At 56.9% G+C, this 21,301-nt stretch overlaps 9 protein-coding genes across 9 annotated transcripts; 3 read left to right on the top strand and 6 right to left on the bottom strand.

The window, feature by feature from the left end:
- Positions 1–94: 94 nt before the first annotated feature.
- WHR41_08143 (uncharacterized protein) lies at positions 95–4,034 on the bottom strand (the record flags this gene model as incomplete). The annotated part of the gene is made up of 2 exons (XM_069376747.1): positions 3,533–4,034; positions 95–3,480 (listed from the first exon to the last, which is right to left on the bottom strand). The coding sequence occupies exons 1-2, from the start codon at positions 3,666–3,668 to the stop codon at positions 95–97; spliced, it is 3,522 nt and encodes a 1,173-aa protein (XP_069227192.1). The 5' UTR covers positions 3,669–4,034.
- A 1,600-nt stretch (positions 4,035–5,634) lies between these two features.
- Positions 5,635–7,401, bottom strand: WHR41_08144 (uncharacterized protein). Its single transcript, XM_069376748.1, has 2 exons — positions 6,321–7,401; positions 5,635–6,268 (listed from the first exon to the last, which is right to left on the bottom strand). Exons 1-2 carry the CDS (start codon positions 7,343–7,345, stop codon positions 6,169–6,171), a joined length of 1,125 nt encoding a protein of 374 aa, XP_069227177.1. The 5' UTR covers positions 7,346–7,401; the 3' UTR covers positions 5,635–6,168.
- Positions 7,402–9,874: 2,473 nt separating this feature from the next.
- On the bottom strand, positions 9,875–11,294 carry WHR41_08145 (uncharacterized protein; the record flags this gene model as incomplete). The annotated part of the gene is made up of 2 exons (XM_069376749.1): positions 11,108–11,294; positions 9,875–11,048 (listed from the first exon to the last, which is right to left on the bottom strand). The coding sequence occupies exons 1-2, from the start codon at positions 11,209–11,211 to the stop codon at positions 9,875–9,877; spliced, it is 1,278 nt and encodes a 425-aa protein (XP_069227176.1). The 5' UTR covers positions 11,212–11,294.
- A 212-nt stretch (positions 11,295–11,506) lies between these two features.
- WHR41_08146 (uncharacterized protein) lies at positions 11,507–11,829 on the top strand (the record flags this gene model as incomplete). The annotated part of the gene is made up of 2 exons (XM_069376750.1): positions 11,507–11,539; positions 11,593–11,829. The coding sequence occupies 2 exons, from the start codon at positions 11,507–11,509 to the stop codon at positions 11,827–11,829; spliced, it is 270 nt and encodes an 89-aa protein (XP_069227196.1).
- Positions 11,830–11,909: 80 nt separating this feature from the next.
- On the bottom strand, positions 11,910–13,664 carry WHR41_08147 (uncharacterized protein; the record flags this gene model as incomplete). Its single annotated transcript, XM_069376751.1, has 2 exons — positions 11,910–12,511; positions 12,573–13,664. The coding sequence occupies 2 exons, from the start codon at positions 13,662–13,664 to the stop codon at positions 12,272–12,274; spliced, it is 1,332 nt and encodes a 443-aa protein (XP_069227195.1). The 3' UTR covers positions 11,910–12,271.
- Positions 13,665–14,501: 837 nt separating this feature from the next.
- On the bottom strand, positions 14,502–14,993 carry WHR41_08148 (uncharacterized protein; the record flags this gene model as incomplete). The annotated part of the gene is made up of 1 exon (XM_069376752.1): positions 14,502–14,993. One exon carries the CDS (start codon positions 14,991–14,993, stop codon positions 14,502–14,504), a length of 492 nt encoding a protein of 163 aa, XP_069227174.1.
- A 272-nt stretch (positions 14,994–15,265) lies between these two features.
- Positions 15,266–17,748, top strand: WHR41_08149 (uncharacterized protein). The gene is made up of 3 exons (XM_069376753.1): positions 15,266–15,861; positions 15,945–16,826; positions 16,890–17,748. The coding sequence occupies exons 1-3, from the start codon at positions 15,781–15,783 to the stop codon at positions 17,130–17,132; spliced, it is 1,206 nt and encodes a 401-aa protein (XP_069227173.1). The 5' UTR covers positions 15,266–15,780; the 3' UTR covers positions 17,133–17,748.
- A 93-nt stretch (positions 17,749–17,841) lies between these two features.
- WHR41_08150 (uncharacterized protein) lies at positions 17,842–19,890 on the top strand (the record flags this gene model as incomplete). Its single annotated transcript, XM_069376754.1, has 1 exon — positions 17,842–19,890. The coding sequence occupies one exon, from the start codon at positions 17,842–17,844 to the stop codon at positions 19,888–19,890; it is 2,049 nt and encodes a 682-aa protein (XP_069227142.1).
- Positions 19,891–20,732: 842 nt separating this feature from the next.
- On the bottom strand, positions 20,733–21,233 carry WHR41_08151 (uncharacterized protein; the record flags this gene model as incomplete). The annotated part of the gene is made up of 1 exon (XM_069376755.1): positions 20,733–21,233. One exon carries the CDS (start codon positions 21,231–21,233, stop codon positions 20,733–20,735), a length of 501 nt encoding a protein of 166 aa, XP_069227143.1.
- Positions 21,234–21,301: the final 68 nt, after the last annotated feature.

Raw genomic sequence — 21,301 nt, forward strand, 5'->3', positions numbered from 1 at the left:
CGGTTGCTGTTTTCTCACGAGTACACATGCAAAGTAGGAAAAAAAACCATAGAATCAAGACGGTAAAAACCGAACGCTTCCACCGATCAACTAACTAAACATGCCCATCCGCCCCGGCACCATTGACCACAACCGCCGGCGCCGGCACCGCCGCAGCCCCAGCACTCTGCTGCGCGCGCACGGCCTCCGCGTCCGTCAGCCCCTTGCGGACCTTCAGCACGCTGTCGACGATGACGGCGTCGATGCCCTCCTGCGCCTGCAGCTGGGAGTTGTGGATGTCGTTGTTCAGCATGCCGTACGAGACGCAGACGAGGCCGCTCTCCTTGACGACGCGGATCAGGCGCGGACACAGCACGAGCGGGTCAGCGGCGGCGACGATGCCGAGGAGTTTCCAGCGGGAGGCGAAGCGCACGGCTTCCTGGACGGACGAGGCGCGGATGTCGCCGACCTCGGACGCGCCGGCGTCGGTGAGGAAGAGGACGGGGATGGAGGGCTGCTTGAAGGACAGCAGGAGGCAGACGTCCGGGTTGAAGGACGAGAAGATGATGTTGCGCTTGGCGCCGAGGTCGTAGACGAGGCGCAGGATGGTGTCGACGTAGGTGTTGAGCTCGACGGCGTAGTGGTCCATGCCCTCGGCCTCGGTCTCGAAGAGCATGGGGTACTTCATCTCGATGTTGAAGCCGACGTCCTGCGGGATCTTGCGGAACATTTCCTCCAGGGTGGCGAAGGGCGACTGGATGAACTCGCCGCGCACGTTGCCTTTGAAGCCCTTGGTCTTGAAGTCGCGCGTGTGCTTCATGCGCTCGCGCATGTCGGTGCGGCGGGCTGCGTCGGCGCCGCCGCCGAGCGAGTAGGAGCGGTTGGAGCGGAACTGGGGCCGCTTTTCGTCGCCGCTGCTGCTATTGCCATCGCTGTTTTTGTCGGTCCCTGGCGTTGGGGCGCGGGAAGCGCGGGGGGTGCCTTCGTTGTTGACGTGCAGGAATTGCTCGAGCGTAAGGCTGTGCACTGGGACGTCGGCGCCCGTCTCGCTGACGAGGAAGTCGTGGTAGATGACGGGGATGTGATCTTTTGTGAGTTGGACGTCGAACTCGACGTACGAGGCTCCCAGATTAGCTGCGGTGATGAACGATTGAATTGTATTCTCGCCAAGCTGGAGTGATGTCTTGGAAGCCATGTTCTTGCCGAGTCCACGGTGTCCGATGACCATGGTGGACGTGCTCCTCCAATATGTCTGATCTTCGGAGATAGCCATGTTGGGGTGCTTGAAAGGTGTGATGACCAGGAAGTTGAAGTTGATCGACCCAATCAAATCAAGCGTATCAGCAGCCACGATTGGGACGCTGAGGTCACCCTGCAAGAGCGTGCGGTTAGACCCTACCGTCTGCTTGATCGACGAGAGTAGCGCAACACCACGGCCGATGACCTTGTTGGTAGCTCCGGAATATGTTGGGACAAGATCAAAGTATAGCTTGACCTTGGAGGGATCCTTGGTGCTGAAGCTCACCGGCGAGGTGCTAATGTTCTCCTGGATGGGAAGGTCGATGACGGACGGTTCACCTGTAGCACCTTGGGCGGAGACGACGACTGACAAGGCAGTGTCGAGCTGCGTGGCGTGAACATCTGCGAGCGCAATGCTCTCGAGACTTACAGGCGGAAGATGCTTGCGGGTATCCATAGATCCAAGACTGACGAGTACCATGGCCTCATCTTTGAGGTAACGATGACCGAACTCTTTCAGAGGCTCCGGCACCCGTGAAGTGTTATTCACCTCCTTTGACACACCATTCGATCGGCGATCTTCCAGAGGAGTCGCATCTGCTGGTTGCTGAGGCTTGGTGGAAGCCTCTGGTCCGTCGTGAACTTTAGGCGCCGGGGTAATTTCAGCCAGTCTCCTAGCGATATCAAGGTGACCTCTGAGGGCAGCGTGTTCCTGTGGAGTCCAGCCAGATGCGTCAGGCTTGCTTGGGTTTGCTCCTGCAGCGATGAGAAGCTCAACGATCGGCAGGTGACCGTCGACACATGCTATGAACAGCGGCGTCCAGCCGAAAGTCTTCTCCGCAATCTCGAAGTTGACGCCAGGCGCCTTGAGGAGGATGTCGGCGCACTCAGTGAAGCCGAAACGTGCAGCCACATGGAGCGCCGTCTCATTTTGCTGATCACAGTAGTTGACATCGACGCCTGCTTCCACAAGAAGCTGGATAATCTGGTGGTATCGGCGGTGAGTTGCCAGCTCTAGCGATGCACCGCTCTTCTCTACCAGCTTGCGAGCCTTGACGATTTCCTCGCTGTGTCCGAACTCATCTTCAGCGAGCAAGAGAGCCTTGGTCGTCCTGTAGTGGCCACCGATGACAGCAAGATGCAGCGGCGCGTAGCCTTCAAGATCCTGCCAGCCGGCAGAGTCAATGCCTCCGGAGACATCAAACATCTGCCAGCTCTGCATGTGCTTCATCAACTCTTGAGTAGCAGCAACCAAACCGTACTGCGCAGCATAGTGGAGCGGAATGCGACCATATACATCCTTCGCGATCATGGCAGGCCGTTGCTGCGGAGAAAGGTGATTCAATAGGAAGACCAAGACTTTGATGGCGGGATCGTCTTTGCCCATTGTTGTTGCCGGGTCGCGTTCGATGACTTGGAAGGTATCCGGTCCACTGGTCGGCGCCTCGGCAGCGTTGATATACACTGGCGGTCTGGTTGCGTCGGTGAGTGGGTTGGTGGCTTGCGAATCCTCCATAGCCCTTGAGCGTCCAATAGCGATCAACAGACGGTGCAAGCAGTTGCGCTTGTTGATCTCGTCGTCCTGATCGATGGAAGGCAGCTGCTTCAACAGCGCTTCGATGCACTTCCAGGCCTTGAAGGAGATCGATCGTTGTAAGAGGTCCAAAAGGAACTTTCTGTGGGCAGTGGGCGTCGCGTTCGCCAACGCTGACTGAATCAACTCTGACATGCTAAGGGTATCGTCACCACGAATGGCGACCTCCAAGTTCTCAATCGTCGCCGGAGGAATCTTAAGCGCATTTCGAGACGCGACCCTATGCAGTGAACCCGAAGCGCCAGAATGCACCGAGCTGGCATCGTCCTTCGGCCTCGCCTCGTTAAGAGCGGACAGCCAGTCGTTGATCGCGCGCATGTCCAGCGTCAACTTGTTGTTGGTAGCGAAGGGCTTGGGGTCGACTTTGGTCGCAAGATACCGACTCTGCGCCGACGAAGATTCTATCTTCTTGTCCAGCTTCTTCGTGATCTTGACGAACCCGCGTCGGTTGACCTCGCCGTACCATTGCAGCTTGCGGTATTGTCCCCTCAACTCCAGCAGCGTGCCCATGAGGTCTTGCATCTCGTCCTTGTCCATCGCCTCCGGCAGCTTCGACGACATGCCATAGCGCTCGTAGAGCAGGCGGAGGCGGCGCGAGAACTCGGAGTACTTGCGGTTGTAGAAGGTGTCCACGTCTTCGAGCTGGCGGTCAAGGGTGAAGAAGAAGCCTGCAGGGTGGTTAGGCCTTCCGTGCCAATGGTGGTGCCAGTCTCACCATACTGGCCAAGTCCGCGTCCTCGCCAGCGCGCGTCTCGTTCTTCGCCGACTTGATGATCTTCTTCAACGCCTTGTAGTCGATATACGACGATGCCCACTCGGGGACTTGATTGTGCGGAAGGTTCTGACCGAACTTCATGTCGAAGAGTCCGAGACCAGGGAGGAGAAGAAGGATAACAAGTGATCAAGCAGAGGAGCGCAAGACGAGCAAGTGTACACGAGAGCGCGGCGCGCGACAGCAGGTGTGAAGCATTCACCGACGAAGCGACAAGCAATCAATCTAGATGCGCGATCGCGCTCCTGAGACGGCGCGCGAGATCTTCCAGGCGGTCGTCAATGCTGCCATTGATCGGAGGGCGTGTGAGGTCGGCTGGGGTGCCTGAGCCGGCGACTTGTGGTGGAATGGGCGGTGGTGGTTGGCCGCAGGAAGGCTCTGTGCCAGACGTGCTGCCATGAGCTCATCTCATAGGCCCCAGGCCCGCCCGCCAGCTGCCACCTGCTCTCAGGGTCTGGCTCTGTCGGTTTGTCGGATCTGTCTCCCTATCTTGGCTGCGCAGCGTCTCACCCGGCACACCATCGTGTGCGCGAGATGCAGTGCGCCGGCCATTGCATTGTTTGCTATTGTCTGGAGAGAAAAAGCGACAGCCTTGTGAGATGTAACTAGGCTCGCCAATCCCTGCGGCCTGACTGGGCGCCTTGGGCTGCGTGGATGCCTCGCACCACCTCGCCAGCCGCCTTGCCGGATCGTCAAAGGCCGACGGATCTAAGGCGTTCCTGGTGTTGATCGCCATGAACCACCGGTTTGACGTGTCTTCACGCGAGGATCACCTGTGCTTACGAGACATTTGGGCAACTTCATCATGACTTTGCATGCTTGCAATGGTGCAGGAAGGGTACCTTTCCGGTTCAGCCAATGTTGCACAGCATTAAAATGTTTGTCGAGGACTAATGTGTACACAGTTCTGTTACATGTGACGGATGGCAACAGGTACACAGAACAAGCAACTTGTTTATCATAGCTTGATTCATGTCCCTTGACATTCGTACGTCTTTCTGACATGATGTATACCCAAGTAGCAAGGTTCTGCCGAAGACGCCCTTTCATCAAAAAGCATTCCCACGTGCCTGCAATCGGCTCGCAAGAACATAGGTAGATTGATGGGCATGCCCTGACGCTGTACGAGTGGTATGGAATGCCCAAGTTCCAGATCTACTATTAATGCGTGTCCTTCTCGTTGGGCATCTTTATACAAGTCATCAGCGATTCCTTCCACAAACCTTTATACGCACAACAACCAAACCACACGTGCCTCAAACACAAACCCTACCTGCCACCAAACCTACCTGCACTCACACACCGCGCCATATAATCCCATACTCCCACTTCCCCAAACATACCAAGACTGCCTATATCACAACCCCTCTAAATCCCTCAAACACTCGCCCTTCGCTTCCCTCAAACGCAGCCCCAAACGCCCCTCCCGCCCGCAGCATCGACGCCACACCACCCGCGCGCCTCAAAGCAAGCCCCACAATCCACGCACACCACACGCGCCCACGTGCCGCCCACGCGACGAGCAGAAGCGCCTAGAAAAAAGCCAAAAAGAAACTAAGAATGAGGTAGGAAATCATGGAAAATCCGAAAGTCATCACAGAGCGGCCTAAAGCAGTCCAGCCGTGGCCACTTACAATTCCACGGCCAAACCCAACCCGTCCTGCGCCAGAAGCCAGAGCATAAGGTATCAGAACCCGGCCCTGCGTAACCCCCTCCCGTCCCCTCCCCTGCGCTGCACTCCCGCAAGCGAGTCCGTCGGGGAAGTCAGAAGATTGCTCCGTGCGATGCGCGGCGTGGATTGTTGGAGCTCTCCCTGGGGAGCTAATTAAGCGAGGGTCGCGGCGCGTGCGCGGCGAGGCGGCACAGGGCAGGGCAGGGCAGGGCAGGGCAGGGCAAGCAGGGTGAGGTAAGGTGATGGTGCTGCTGCTGACATGTGCAGGCGACTGCGGCTGCGGCGCTTAGCTGGAAATTGAGGGGTGGTTGGCTTGGCGGGCGAGAGTATTGGAGGAAGGGTGAGGATGGTGGATTGGTTGTTGGAGGGAGATGGGAGTGTGTTTGGAGGTTTGTAAGGTGTTGATTTGGGTTGAGAAGGGTGGAAGGTCCGCCTCTGACTACTACGTATCAGATCCATCGTACAGCGTCCAGCCCTCTCTCTCTCTACTGTCTCCGATAGATCGCGCAACAAAAACACATTACACGCTGCAAAAGTGGGAGAACACGCGCTGCTGCCCAGCGCCTCTCCGGCGCGGAGACCGTCCTCGAACAAATTGAAAATATCCATAAACCTCCACATTTCTCCTCCACCTCAAAAGTCGCAAATGTGCGCCAGTGCACCGTGTCCCGCCAGAATCGTAAAACGTCGTAGGTGTGCTGAAAGATAAGGTGAATCGAATCGGAAGCGGAAACAGCCAAGACTGACAAAAACGAAGAAGTCCGGCGTCTTTCAATGCTCCGTAGCAAGGGTATCAGAGCCGCAGTGGACTCGGTGGTATCATCGAGAAAAAGCAAGGGTGGGCGGCAAAATGCCAGTACAGAAGTTCACGTGTCGGATCGCTTGGGACTTCACGTGGAGGTGCAGCAGGTGTTATACTGCGACGAGCGAGGGGGACTGGTGTCCGCCGCCGAGTCTCGTCTGGACCGAGCGCAGGATGTCGGGGTCGAGGGAGCGTTTGTCTTTCTTGGCGCTGGGAGACCGTTAGTAGATGCTTTGTGACACATGTGAATGGGAATACGTACGGATTCCTGATGCAGTCGCCGCACTTTTGATGCTGACAGTTCGAGCATCGGTCTCTGGTGGTGAAGAGGGAGTTGCATCTGTCGCAGGTCCAACGTATCCTTTGGCGTGGCTGCTTGTAGACACGCTGTATTGTTGGCGTAGAATCATCTACTTGACGGTCCTTTGCTCTCCTGGGATCGAGATGGTACAACTCTACGCCACCAACACCGCCGAGCGACGCGGAGCGGATGGTGTAGATGAACCTGAGCGGCTGGACCTCGCCCACAGTCTTTTCCGTGCCGTGCGAAAGGGTTTCAGATCGGTCGTCGGGCAGGTTGTTCAGGGGAAGCTTCTCCGTCGTTACGGTTGTGAAAGGTCCAGGCACTGCGTCGTCTTCGGGCGATGCACTCGCGGCTCGCTCAAGGAGCTCGGCAGCCTCCTTCTCCCTCTTAGTCTTCTCCAATAGGCGCAGGACACGAGGCGGTGGCGAACGAAGACAGTCTCCGCATCTAGCATGGCCGCACGAACTGCACACCTTTTCCCGGGCGAAGGCAGTTTTGCACTCATGGCAAGTCCACCGTAGTTTGATCCGGACGGGCCTTTCTATTCGCCTGATTTTACTTGCTGGTTCCTGTTCTGCATTTCGGGCGCCGTTGTATTTCAGGCCGTACTTCTCGAATAGCAGTTTGGCTTTCTCCTCTGAAAGTCCGACACGCACGGAGCCAGCGTCCACGGGGATGATGGGCTCCTCGGTGTCTTCGAAGTCGTCCACGGCATTCTCCTCCACCTCCAGGGCATTCCCTAGCGACACCGTGGGCTCTCCAGGTGGGGCGGCGTGTGCTGGAGCGACGCCGGCATGCTCGACAGCAGGTCCAGATGCATTTTGCTGTGTAGTGTTTTCGCGAGATCCGCTGGCGGTCTCCGTCCTGTTGGAACCTCTCCGGGAGAAGACGTTCATAAACCTGTCGAAGGCGCGGCCAAGGCTGCTGTTCCGCCTGGCAGCCGTCTGCTGCTGCGACGAGTCGTCCTGCGCTCCCGACGACATGGCGGCTAAGACATGCCAGGACAGCCGTTCCGGGCAGAGGCTGCAGAATGGGAGGGCGGGAGGGAGCGAGGTGTGTTGAAGACGCGGGCGAGGGCAGGGCAATAACAACCAGCAAGCCCGACGAAACGGTGCAGAGGTTCCGACGCTCTGGGCGGCAAGCTAAGGTAGGTAAGCTGCTAAAACGCGGCAAGGCAGGGCAGAAGAAGACAGACCAGTCGCTTGGGACCAGCCAGCAGCAGCGCCGCACGGGCTGCCAGCAGACACACCTTACCTTGCTTTATGAAGATCACCCGTCGAAGCCCGCCCACACCGACGGTGGGCCCCGCGCCGCCCCACGCCCAATCGGAGGCCGCCGAGCGAGACTCCGGGCCCAGCGTCTCGCGCGCGCCCGGCCACTACTGGCGACCGCCCGGCTGGCCTCCCCGCTCGTGCCTATCGAGACGGCGACGGTTGCTGGACACTGCACTCGCGCGCGCACGTTGGCCGACGCGCATCTGTATGTACATACATACGCGGCCCTCAGGAGCGCAAGCGAGCCACGGGCGCCTGCACGCCTGGCTTCGCGCTGCCCACGGCGCTGCTGGCGCACCCTCGTCCCGGCTGGCCCGGCAGGGTTCGTCCCCGGCAGCGTGTTGTGAGTCGGGGCGCTGCAAGTTCCAGCCATCCAGACGACGCCGCGCGCGCGGTACCGTGACGACACGGGGCGCTGGGCCTGGGAGGGAGGGTACAGTAGCTCGGGGATGCAACCCGACCTGGGTGTCGGGTCCGGCGGAGCCAAGCAAGAGAGCTGACACAGCTCCGTCGAATCCTGAGCGTGCGGCGGGCTGGCCGCGTCCGAGATTGATCGTCTGCTTTGAGGGCATGACGGCTCGCTTGTGTGCTTCCGGGGAGACGTACCGAAGCATGCCCATGCCCCTGCCAGTGCCGGGAGACTTCGGGCCATTCTGCTGCGTGGGCAGTCTCAGCATGAGTTTGGAACTTCTCTCAATAGCCAAGGAGTAGACAGTCCGCGACGACTTGCTCTTTCGTGTTCACTACCAGGGTGGGGCTCCAGCGGACGGGCCGCCGCCTGACCACGGGTCATGGAGGGTCCCTTGGGTGTCAGTCAGCCCACGGAGTTCGCTTCCACGGCTGCCAGGGACGTGGAGACGGTGAACACTGTTTGTGACTGCAGCTGCAGCTGCAGCATGTGATTCTCCGCTCAATCATCCGAGAGACACGCAGATCCGAGACGCATGCTTGCGGTGAACCTTCATCTAGCTGTGCGGACTGTACGGTACACGCTGAGCAGTGGCCATCCTCCTATCGCTTACGCTCGCCTAGACTTGCTGGCAACCGACTTCTGAAGCCCTGCACGAGTCGCGCGCGAAATCAATGCTCCCCGTCTCGCCTCCGCGACGCCAGCGCATCGCACGCCGGCTTTCCCCACACATTGGCCTAACAACCTGATCAAATGAAGTCCCAAGGCGTAGTCCAAACATCCACACGCACGTAGGCACCCACCATCAGACCACATCCTCAGCATCCCAAACCAGCGCGTTTCAAAAACCAACAACCCTCGCCGCGAGGCGCAATATCCCAGTCCCGGGTCACACCCGACCTCCACAGCTCCCTCCCGTGGCGCCCGCCGCCTCGAGCCCTCACCAGGGTAGCGCCTCACCAGCAGCCCGACAGGCCGGATTGCCTCCCCGACGCCGTGGATAGCGGCAAGTTCACGGAGAGTCAGACGCGCGCGAAAGCAGGGAACAGGGGGCGTCGGTCTGCGATAGAGTACTGTGGACCGCAACGGTCGTGCGTTGCATTATGTAGAAACTGTGAACGCTACTGTACAGCACATAGAGGCGGACGTTTTGCCTGCAGTAGTGACCACCTGGAGGTTACATAGGCACAGCACCGCGCCGTCGGGCATCAAAGTTCACGTCGCGCGCCACGTCGCGCGGGCAATGGACGCAAGCACTCTACTGTAGCTACCTACCAGCGCAGGTGGCCCCCCGACTTGCCCACACGAGTAAGGCTGGCTTTCCCGATTCGGTGCTGCTTGGCCTTGAGTATGTAAGCTAAGCCAGACGGCGCCGCGACCCACTGCCTTGGTAGCTTCGATGCGGGTGGCGACTTCTCCTCGGAGGGTTTTTGGGTCGCTTGAGTCGGTCTGGTGCCACGTTGGTGCCACGAGAGCGGGTGGGCAACTTTATTCTTGGGACGGAGCCGGGTGGGTGGTAATGGGGACGAGGTGTGGCGGGTGGGCTTGAGAGGGAGGCGTGAGAGGCGTGGATGACTTCCGTTGTGAGTTTGGGAGAATCATATCAGGTTTTGGACGAGTCGAATAGCGGAGTTGTGTTCGCTGTGTTTCAATATGGCACCACTCCGCTTTTAACACAGCAATCGAAATAGATGTGACCTGTGGACCAACCAACTTCGGAAGTATTTTACATTCAGCAAGCATAGTATTCATCCCTAAGCACTAAACCATCTCAGATGTCCTGTATCCCATCGAGATCCAACCACAGCCACCCTCCCTCCCAAAGAACCTCACTTCCCCCTCCCTCTCCCACCACCTCTCCCACCCCTCCCCCCACCCCTCCCACCCCTCTTCGCCCCCGGCCCCCTCCCAACCCTCTCAAACAACCTCTCCCTTCCAAAAACCGTATCCCCCACCCTCAAATAACTCGTGACCCCCTGATCCACAATCGCCAGGACGACATTCTTCCACCCCCACCTCAGCCGCCCGTACAACTGGCCTCCCTCAGCCGGCGGATCCCACGGCGCGGTCTCCAGCAGCGCGCCCAGCTGCTCGAGCGTGGGGACCGCCGTCTCGCGCCCGTTGACGACCGCGAGCCGGAAATCGGGCGCGCCGGGCGCGGACTTCTTGTACGTTGTTGAGCCGGGCTTGTAGACGTGGTAGGTTATGCGGAAGGCAGGGTCGGTTGAGGGGGTTGTGGGGGTCGGGGGATGGGTGATGGCGGGGGTGTTGTGGAAGGGGATGAGGGCGAGGCGGGCGTAGATGGAGGGGTAGGAGCGGTAGAGGCCGGGTTGGACCAGGGAGCTGGTGTCGGGGAGGGAGGTGGTGTTGGGGGTGAGGGCGGGGGCGAAGAGGAGGGTCCAGAGGCGGGAGGGGTGCAGGAGGCTGGAGGATGAGGTGCGCGGTGGGTAGTTTGCTTCTGTGAGGGGCGGGCCGGCACTGTCCCAGGTTGGGGCGCGGAGGACGGTGTAGCCTTGTCGTTTGAGGGCTGAGAAGACGGAGTAGCGCTCGTAGGTGAGGGCGCCGGAGTGCGTGGGTTCGTCGCCAATGAAGACGGCGTGGCCGCCCTGCAGGCTCATGGGCATGCCGGGCTCGCCGGCTGCGAGTTCTTCGTCGGTAGCCGGCCATCTTATGTCGATTGTGCCTCGCTCGAGGAGGTACAATGCCTCTTCGGGCAGGAGCCATAGTCTGTGGCCACGCCTCTCCTCGCCGAGAGGGTCCTGGCCGGCGGGTAAGATTTGGCCCATCCTGGTAAACAGCGGGCCTTTGGGGTTGTAGGCGTAGGCCATGTTGGTTTCCGGGTGATAATGAGCGATCGTATGGTGCTTAGGTTGGTGGATCCGCTGAAAGGCTAGGGCGTTGTGCATCGCTTGTCTTGAAGCGGCCAATGTGTTCGATTGAAGTGCGGTGGCGTGAGGCTCAAAGTCCTTTTCACCGCGTTTGGGGATTTTCGCATCTTCGGCGCTGTTTCAAATTAGTATTGATTGTTCTGTGTTTGTATTGGCTGTTTTTGGGTTTCTTACGATAGAGCGGCGAGAAATCGGAAATCCTGGGTTTCGTCCGAAAGGTCGATGTCTTCCATGGAAGGCCCAGTCCTCGGGATCACATCTTCATCTGCGTCCGCCATGATCGCCTGAAAGTATTTATGCAGGCGACAGGGAAATTATACAGCAATCTTTTGATTGCGCAATGTTGTTACAAGAGTCGAATGATCTGTCGCGGCAAGCATCTGTCGCATGCAAAGTTCAAGGAATTCTGCGCACAGACTTTGGAATCCGACGTCGAGCTTCAATGCATCATCCCACGGTGGTTTTGCTGAGTCATTTCCTTAATACACGCAATACCTGGTACAATCGAGCATTTTGTGACTAGTCATTGAGCCTTTGCAGAAATAATTGAATTATTCCATGGAATAAGCAAAAATGTCAACCCAAGCAGACGAGCTCCTCTCAATAGTATGCGAGCTCACTCACACTTCACGGAACGAAACACTAACATTCCACTCGAGCTTCTCGTAAGCCTCCGCAACGCAGCCGCCACTTTCGGCGAAGGTTCACCACCCTACGAAAGCATTCGAAAATCCATAGAAGAGCACGTCCAAGCCATGCAAGCCAGCGGGCATTCGACGAACATCACGCACGCGAGACAGTCGCCACAGTCAGCCGGTGCCCAACAAGCCGCTGGGGATTCGATGACGCTGGCTTTTGAGAATCTTGCCATTCAGCCGAAGCAGGATTTTCGATGATTGATGTCGAGGTGTCCACGCTGCCGGTGCGGAGACTGGAATGTTACGGCCAATTCTCTATTTCGATTCATGAGACGCGGTCTTAGTACAGAATTTGAATGTTCATTTGTGGGCTACTGATTGCTGGTCGCCTTCTTTGAAGGCAACATTGGGGTATCCCTTTCCTCGAAACCAAAAAGAAGTATTAAAACGCCATCGGGATCATCGAAACACTTTCGCACCAAAGACTCAGCACGGACTGCCGGTCACCAGTTGTTCAGCAGCCGGAATGCAATCCGGCAGAGCAATTCATCAGGAAAATTACACCTGTGGAGCCTGGGAGCTTCCACCAGAGAATCGAATAGCACGCCTCATGGCAGAACAATCTGCCACTTGTGGGCGGCCTAGCCAATTGACAGAGTCGTCAGGCATTTGAAGTGCTGCGCGAACGGCGCAAAGGTATTCAGAGCTTGCGCTTCTTCAGCGCAGGCTTGGTCGGAGTCTCGCTGCCATCGTTGCCGTCGTCCTCGGCCTCGGCTTCGGCCTCAACGTCGGTCTCGGTCTTCACGACCGGCGCGGTGAATGAGCGGATTGGCAGAGTCGGAGGCGCCGGGGTGTAGCCCTCTGGAATATTGCCTCTCACCGTACTAGGCGCCGGGTCGGGAGTCGCGGGGCCAAGGAGCTCGCGGTGGGTGCATCTCTTCTGTGATAGATGTTAGCATAGAATCGCGAGATATGGTTCAGATAAAAAAAAGATCACTTACATGAGCCTTGACACAACCCGCGCAGCGAGGTCCCTGCCTCGGCGCAGGCGCGGGAGTCGTCTCGCGCGCGCGCCTCGCGTTCTTGGGAGCGGCCTTCTTGGTCTCCGGCACCGGCACCTCGTCTGTGTCCTCGGTTGCGTTTGAAATATCGGGCTTCTTCGTCTCGGTGGCGGGGGTTGCCGGGAGAATCTTACGAGGCTCGTTGGGGGCGGCGGCGGCGTGGTTTTCGGGACTGCCGTTGTCTTCGACCTCGGTGCTCTTGACTACGTGCGGCCTGGCATGCTCTGCCTGAACGGCCCTCGCAAGCTGTGTCTGAGCCGCTCTCGCGAGATCACCATGGTAGAAACGCGCGTGCATGATCCCGTAGTGACTGGGCGAAGGCCCTCCCATCTGACGCGGCGGCTGAATGGTTTCATACTCCGGCTTGACGAAGGGCTGAGTTGGCTGAGGCTGTGTCTGGGTTTGGTTACCATGCTCGTCGTTTGATTTATTGTTCGGCTGATCCTGCGACTCCTTGTTGTTGGCCTCGAGAACGCGATGAGCGGCCTGAGCAATGCTCGGAACTGGGGCGTACACCGGAGCCAGAAGGGTCGGGTCCTGGGCGGCTTGCGGGCCGGCGGTGTGCAAGAGAATGTCCCTCGCGGTCCAGCCTTGGTCGAGGAGGCCGAGAGCATTCTTGACTGCATCGCATTTAATGCGCGTGATGGTTTGGTGAGAAATTACACCGTCGCCCACAGCAGCAGCAGCAACCCTATTGTCGGAAGTCTGCTGGGGGTTGATAAGCTTCCTGCGCTCCTCTCTGAGGGCCTCGATGCGCTCGAGAGGGTTGACTGGGCAGTACATTTCGAGGTGGCCCCATTGAGAGCAGCGAGAGCAGTCATGGAGGGGCTTCAAGCAAGGCCTCGGCAGATGCCATTCATCGCAGTTGTGGCAGATGGCCCAGTAGCGGTAGGTCGGGTCTTTGATGATGACGCCGCGAGGGCAGAACACCCACATGTGCCCGAAGCAGTAGCAGATGTTGCATTGCACAAGAGTGTGGCCGCAGCGGTCGGGAAGGTGGCAGTTGCCACAGTTGTAGCAAAGGTCGGTCATGGCGAGTGAATTGCGTGTGCCAGATTCACGTGTCGTTCTCACGAGCTGAGTTGTTCAGGCGGATGATAGTGGCCTATGAGGCGGCCAGAGATATCAGACGAGCAGCAGGCGGTTGATCGGTTTGGGTTGGTGAGACTCGGCGGGCAGGTTCCAACGCAGAGTGGTGTCGGGTGTATTGTTGGATGTCGTGTCAAAGAAGTGATGAAGTTACGTTTTGCATTTTGCGGCGTTTGACGTTCAAGGTTCCCCAAACAAGTCACTGCACAGCAGGCACTATCGGAAGGAAGGAGCGACCGGAAGACGTCACCTTCACAAAAGCGTGGAATTAAAAAAGCATTGGAGGTCAGGAATCTGTTGAGGCACCATGTGAATGATTACAGGCACTAGTGAACTGTTACTTGCATTGTGAGTGAAAGTCCCTAACATACCTTAGCAGCCCGTGCCATGGATTCCTACCTGAAGCACGTGATTGAGGTCAGCCCCGATGTGAAGTCGGTTTCTCAACAGGGCAGGCGCAGTCAATCCAACCCGGTGGCTTGCTTATGAATCACCAGTGAAGTTCCACGCATGTGCCTTCTTTGCGCAGAGCGTCCCTCGATCTCTCAAGCTGTGGTGTCGAGCCCATTAAGCTGACCAGAGCAGTGAAGCCGAACACACTCAGATGGTGGTCTAGGCTGGCTCGGTCCTCAAGCAGTATATGAAGCCTGAGAGCCAACGGGGGAGAAATTGCAGGTATGCGCACCCGGGCCTGCAAGGTGGCACGTCTCACTGTGATGTCTTACAATGCCTCGAATCTCACATGTCCTCTTTCAACTCTCGTCTTTCGTCTTTCACCTCTCATCTCTCATCTGCCAACGGGTTTGCGTGTATTTGCACGCTGTCGATTTTGATAGGTTGCTGAGGTCTGTTCTTCTTGTCTACCGGGATGGCCTCGATGACATCGAGCGTGTCCCAACCCTCCAGCACCCTTCCAAAAACAGTGTTCTTCCCGTCGAGATGCGGCGCAGGCGCGAACGTGATGTAGAACTGGCTGCCATTGGTTCCCGGCCCCTTATTGGCCATGCTCAGAATACCACGCGCGTGATGTCTGAGGGACGTCTTTATTTCGTCTTCGAACATTTCCCCATAGACCGAGTTGCTTTCCTTTGTGCTACCAGAGGCAGGCGAGCCTGCCTGGACCATGAAGTTCGCAATGCTTCTGTGAAAAGGCGATCCATCGTAGCCGCCGCTTGCGCAAAGCGCGAGAAAGTTGTAGGTGGTTTTCGGGCACGCCTGGCAAAACAGCTCCAGCTTGATGTCGCCCGAGGTGGTTTTGAACGTCACAGACATGACGCGGTGCGGTGCCGGGGTTGGAGGACGGTCCGGAGTACGCGCTCGGAAAATGAGGGGGAAGGAGCAGATCTCAGATGTGATGATGGCAAGGTGGGACGTCCGGCGATCTGAGAGTTGCGCCGCCAGCGGGGATCGACAAGGGTCGGACAGGCTGGTCGTTGCTTGGATGGCCTGGCTCGCCTGGGGGAGCGTGGTGAGCTGTGAGCTGACGCACCTGCACGAACAACAAGGCAGGAGTCCGGTACAAGTAGCGCCTGCTGATAACCAACAAGGCTGATTCCTTTGTCCCGCGCAGACGAATCCCTTGTCAGACCACCACCAGCCCATCTTACGCCCCTCGGCCGCGCGCCATTACACCTGGCTGCGCCATACCCGACCCTTGGATGTATTCATATTCGCACAATTACTGCATACGTCTCCGACGATAATACGCTTGACCCGCCGCCTGTCTTCGCATCGCATAGTATTCTCGAGCTGAGCGCAGTCGCATTCTGGAAATCTGCCCCCCTCGACGCGCGCTTGGTATACAGGACTCCGCGCGGACTCGACAACGCATCATTGCGCAATTTACCCGGACTGGATCGGGAATCGGGCGCATCGTCTACGCGACCTTTTGGGACGTCCTCGGAAGAGCTTGGGAAGTCACGGAAGCATTTTGGTGAACCCAGAGTGCGCGCGCCATCAAGGGCATCATACAGGCCGGCCCTTGGACCGACAGGGAGTGCTAGCTGGACTGGCAGTCAACACTTGTCGAGTGCCCAATGCGGGCTGAGAGTTTTGGAAAATGGCATTTGCCAGTGTGAGGGTGACAGGAAACCCGAATAGCAATTTCCTAGTTGGATATCCCGGCATATCTGCGACACTGGTACGTGAACGGTATCCTCGGTCTTGCGCAGCTCGTTATAACTGCTATCTGTTGTGCGAGCTTCTTGCTGACTATCTACATAGCCTCGATTAGAAGGCAAGGTTGAAATTCGACCCGGAGTCAATGCAACCGCACCGGTCCTTGTCTCTATGGTCACGATCCACCTGCAGCGCCGCGAAACGATCAATCCAACCGCGGACTCGCTCCTGAGGTCGCAGGTCAGCTCACAGCGGAGAGAGATCATAGACATGGTAGGACGCCAAATGTGCCTCTACAAAGTGCCCCCGGGCAGGGACGCGGAAGCTGTCATGCTGATGGACCTTCCTTTCATGGTCTTCATCCCCTTTGGACGAGGCGGTGAAGAAGTCGCGCGCCGTGTACCACCAGCAAGCTTGCAGTTGGACAAGCGAACAGCAGAAACATTCTACGAATTGGTGGTCGAATTGCGCCATGGGTCAGAAATCAAGAAATACGCATTCCCGGTACCAATTGCGCGATACGACACACTGTCAACATTTGGAATGTACAACCGTCCGGAGAGCGCAGAGCGTACGACAGATCACATAGTCACTCTCGGCATCAGCCTACCACGATGGAGCTACGGACCGTTAGATCCAGTCTCCGTCTACATCAAGCTATCGCCAAACTCTGACTGGATGAACAAGGCGAAGAGGGTGACCATCCAGTCGATAACGGTAGGCATTGAAGAAGAAATCATTTACAACCACGAGGGTGATGAACCCTCACGCAAAGTAAAGACTCTCGCGAAGCACAACCAAACCGTTGGCGTAAAAATGCCAGAAGCCGGCTACTTCACAAACCTTGGCCTGGTGTTTCCAGCACGAGAGCTGCGAGATAGTGACGGCGTACTCCCCCGTGGCAGGAAAGAGTTTCCCACGTATGCGGTGGCGGGCTTCACAACGACAGGCACACTGTACAAGATCGAATACTATCTCACAGTAAAGGTACGTTGACCGTCTCCGGTCTTCCTTTCCGCCTCTCATTACTGACACTGACAAACCTGGCAGGCGAAACTCTCGTCCGCTAGAGACATACTTCTAAGACAACCAATCGTCGTTTGCCCATTTGATCACGCCGGCTGCAAAGAGGAAATGGAGGCTATCGAGCAAGCCGCCAAAGATGCCGCGCATGTCAGCCCAGACAATCCTCTCCTGCCGCCACAGAAGATCATCAAGGCAGATAACCCCGCAGGCTTGCGAGCGCTGGGAATCGGCATGGTGGGTGGCATGCGCAAGCCTTACATCGAGTGAGAAGAGTCTAGAAACCTTCTGACATGTAACACCGCCTATGAACGATCGACGCACAACATGAGGCGCGATGCCAGCGGCTAAGGAGAGGGAAAATGGAGGTCTATCGACGCGTCGTCAAGACTCCTCACGACCCAAAATCGAGCTGCAGAGGCCTTGTGAGGGCTAACACGACACAAGAAATGGCGTTGCGTACGACAAAGGCGAAGAAATTTACGAGAGCTAAACCGGCGCATGACGGAGTAAGGGTAACGAGGCAGGCTTGGGCGTTAGGTTGGATACCGATACCCACATGCGCCACATTGAGTGCGCGCAAAGATTTCGAATGGCTATGAGCACTCACTGGCGTTCTTCGAGTGATGCATTTGCACGGCGCTTGCAGGACGGGCGATGAGAAATTGTATGATAGGATGTGCGCTGAATGAGGGGATCCGACTATGAAAGCTGATTTTATCAAGAAGGTTGTCTCGCTTTGCTAAAGGTATTCATTTTCCCTGCTTCTTTCGAACCAAGCCTCACGTGGCGATCACATGTCAACTGGCTGGCTGGCTCGCACCTTCCTTCACCTCAGGCAACTCAGCTAGCGTCAATCACTGGGCTCCTTCTGCTTCACTCACTTCCTCGCCACACATGAACACACACTAGCGACGGTCTTCAAGTCATCGGTTGCCACACGCGTTGACTGTCAAATCAATACCGTGCAACACTCGTCATGGCGTCCCCAACAGAAACAAGCGTGCCAGAGTCGCCGCCACCAGCCACGGTGGGCGCGCCGAACCAAGATCTAACGCATCCAGCCATGGCGGCGCTCGACAAGGAAGCCATTCTCCGTCAGGTCGAGCACTACTTCAGTGACGAGAACCTGCAGAGCGACGCTCACCTGCTAGGCAAGCTCGAGGAAGGCAATGGCACCGTCAGCATCAGCCACCTCCTCAGCTTCCCTCGCATGCACAAGTACAAGCCCAGGTCGGCAGTCCGCGAGATCCTCAAAGAGAGCAACGTGGTCGAGCTCGTAGAGAACAACAAGCGCATCAGACGTCGAACTCCGTTCGACATCTCTAAAGCGAGAGTCGTTCCTCGCGTCAACAGAGATGAAGAGGCAACTAGGCGTAAGGCTATCCTTGCGGCGAACCCGCATCTCACCAAGAGCATGCTCAAGCCTACAGGTTTTGAGCGTGACCACGTTGAGCCAGCGCTGTCCGCTGAAGAGAAGCAGACTGCACTTGAGGAGTTCAGCCCCGAGATTCCCTTTTGCGACAGGATCGAGACTGCCGTCCTGCGGTACAAGATGAACCGTAAGCTCCACCAAGAGACTGCCAGGATTCTCCACACATTTCTCGAGTATGGCGGCTTCGACCAGCGCCCACCCATGTTCACTGGCGGCGCCAGCAAGGAGGAGCTGGAAGGGCTGAGCAAAGAGGAAAAGGCAAGGCGCAAGCAGATCAGTTTCGTGTCCGAGCAAGTGAGAGAGAGCCTCGAGGCTCAAGATGGCAGATGGACCGTCGACTTCGACGGTGTCTTGAAAGGGTTCTTCTCGACCTACTTTCAAGAGAAGTTCCTCCTCAACGAGAGCACTAGTCGCCAGCGCGACAAGGACGTCACCAAAGGGGCCTGCAATATCTTCCGCAACTTCTTCAACTATCTCCTCCACCAAGGTGTGTGCACGGAGTACGCTGATCAGATTCTTGCAGCTCGCGCATCTCTCGATGTCGTAGAGAGCGAATATCCTAGGCTGGCAGATTTCCAACAAGTCTTTCCAGGCGACTTTAATGTAGCATGCTCCACCTTACTCAAAGGCCACCACTACCAGATCCAATACCGAGGTGACTGGATGACACCAGAAGAAGCAGCCACCCATGACCCCGGGTTCACTCCAGAAGAAGCCATCTGGATCGCAAACGCAGGTGTTGCCGCTTTCGCGAACCAAGACCACCTCGACGCAGCAACCCCAAACCCTCAGCTCGCCATCATCAGCACCGAAGACAACGTCGGCCTCGAAATCACCACCCTCATCCCACCAGCAGGAACCTCGTCTTCCTCCCAAGACCTCTTCGCCAAACTAGCCAGCACGATCGTTCCACGCATGGGCAAGGTCATCTGCCACCGCTACCACTTCCCCAACGCCGCGCCCTCCAACACTCCGCCAAATTCCCCTGACGTCTTCGAATTCATCCTGGACGAGAAGACCCTGGCAAAGTGCTACCCGGGCATCAAATTCGTCGCCACGGTCGTTGAGACCAACGTGGGAATCCACTTCATCGATCACTGGGCCGAAGTCTCCGGTACCTTCTACACCTGGTGCTGGAACGACAAGCGTACGTTGCCGAAGGGGTGGGGTCGGGCTCGCCGGCGCGCTGCGTCGGATAGTCAGGAGGCGAACGCTGATAGCGAGTCGGTGGAGGATCCGGTTCCGGAAGGTGACCCTCCATTCAAACTGCCGAAGGATTTCCCGGAGATCGTTGTTCAAAACATCGAAGAGCAGTTTTCGGGCGAGAACTTGCGTTTGAATGCCCGCGAGGTGTCCGAGGCGACGGAGATGGATGTCGCAGATAGCTCTTTGGGCGCACATACGGACAAGAAAGGGGCTGCTAGCGGAAACCACGATGGGTCCAACGATGACCAAAAGCGCAAGGATAGCGCTGCTGTGTCTGGCAGTCATTCTGCAGAGCGCCAGCCCAGCGTTGCTGAAGCTAACGAGAACATGTCCGGTGACGAGGGCTTCTTCAGCGACGAAGAGGATACTGCGGCGGATGATGGATAGCTAGGGCAGAAAGGATAACAGGCATGCTTGTGAAATGATATTCTCAGGTCTTGAGAACGGAAAAGATCACCTTTCTTCCTTTCTACTAGTCAGACCGTAGCAACTCATGGCATGCAGCAAAGTGATCAAACACATCTCCAAATCATCCTAAATTGTGACGCAGTCCTGTCCACGATCTGCCACAGACCCGGGGTAGCCAGAGAATCAACTTGTTTCCACGCAGCACAGCAGCACAGCGACTATGGAGCCAAATGATGGGTTTGCACATTCCAGCGTGTGCATTGCCGACGCAAAAAGAGCAAAAGAATATTCTGTTACAAACCCCCGGAATCGAACCGGGAACCTTCTGTGCTGCCAATCAGCCAACGTGTTGTTAGACAGAAATCATAACCGCTAGACCAGGCTTGCTTCGTTACAATTCGGTATTGAATCGATGTGGAGACGAGTGCTGGAAATTATATATTTCTTCAAACTATTGCCTCGTAGATGTACAACTTCCTTTGTCCACATAGTTCATGGGGATTATGCTCCAGGCCAGTTTCAAAAGCAGGGTGAACCGCGCTTCGAGGTATAGGCTCGGCATTGATTGATCCAAGGTCTGTAAGCGCTATTCATCAGGTGGAGCATTATTTGGAGGGGGTAGCTAAAAATCTACACTGCACAGATCATTTCTCCAGAAATCGAATTCTTGAGCATGGATGCCGGGCGAGAAAAATATAACTGCAGAAACGAAAAGTGATTCATGTTTCTCACAGAGGATGGCTAACCGCTCTAATATCGTTGAGGAGTCAGGAGGTACCGGGAAAGGATTGCCGGTGGATTGCTCGTGGTTTTTGATGTGCTTAAGGATTGGTGACACCTTGAGACCCCATTGCAGGGGCTTTCTGGAGATTTCGGAAGTTGATGTTATAGACCGTACGGATCAGGTCCTCCGAGAGGGTGTGTTTGGTGCCTTGGCCGAGGAGAACAGCAGTTCGCATGAGATTTTTGATATCTCTGCCGTTGATCTCCAGGTCCTTGCCCAGTCTTTCGGCGACGGAAACGGGCCAGTTTTTGGGTATGAAGTGCCGCCAGATCTGGGTCCTGATGGTAGCGTCTGGCTCTTGGTACTTTTCCTCCACACGATTCGAGGTCAGAAATAGGAGACCTTGATAATATTCCAAATGGCGGAGAAACACGTTGACAAGTGCGTTGCGCTCAAATTCCTCTGAAGTCCGTTTCGCTAGAAAGAGATCGGCCTCCTCTAAGAGCAAGGCGGCATTCCATCTCTCGCTCCGCTTGAAGATTGCACGTAGTGCATCTTCAGCAACTCGTGCGTTGGTGCTTAGTTCCCCTGTGCCCATGGGGATAGAACGGCCGGTGTGTCAGCTCCGCAACGCTTTCTATGAGCTAATTAGCCAAATGGAGTACG

Source organism: Cladosporium halotolerans (assembly GCF_011745625.1).
Source record: "Cladosporium halotolerans strain TM138-S3 chromosome Unknown Sca29, whole genome shotgun sequence".
NCBI lineage: Eukaryota > Fungi > Ascomycota > Dothideomycetes > Cladosporiales > Cladosporiaceae > Cladosporium > Cladosporium halotolerans.

Coding starts and splice junctions, on each gene's coding strand:
- WHR41_08144 (XM_069376748.1), bottom strand. CDS start 7,345: ATGTCGTCGGGAGCGCAGGACGACTCGTCGCAGCAGCAGACGGCTGCC. Junction 6,269..6,320: donor GGCGACTGCATCAGGAATCC/GTACGTATTCCC, acceptor ACGGTCTCCCAG/CGCCAAGAAAGACAAACGCT.
- WHR41_08149 (XM_069376753.1), top strand. CDS start 15,781: ATGGCATTTGCCAGTGTGAGGGTGACAGGAAACCCGAATAGCAATTTC. Junction 15,862..15,944: donor CCGGCATATCTGCGACACTG/GTACGTGAACGG, acceptor CTATCTACATAG/CCTCGATTAGAAGGCAAGGT. Junction 16,827..16,889: donor AATACTATCTCACAGTAAAG/GTACGTTGACCG, acceptor CAAACCTGGCAG/GCGAAACTCTCGTCCGCTAG.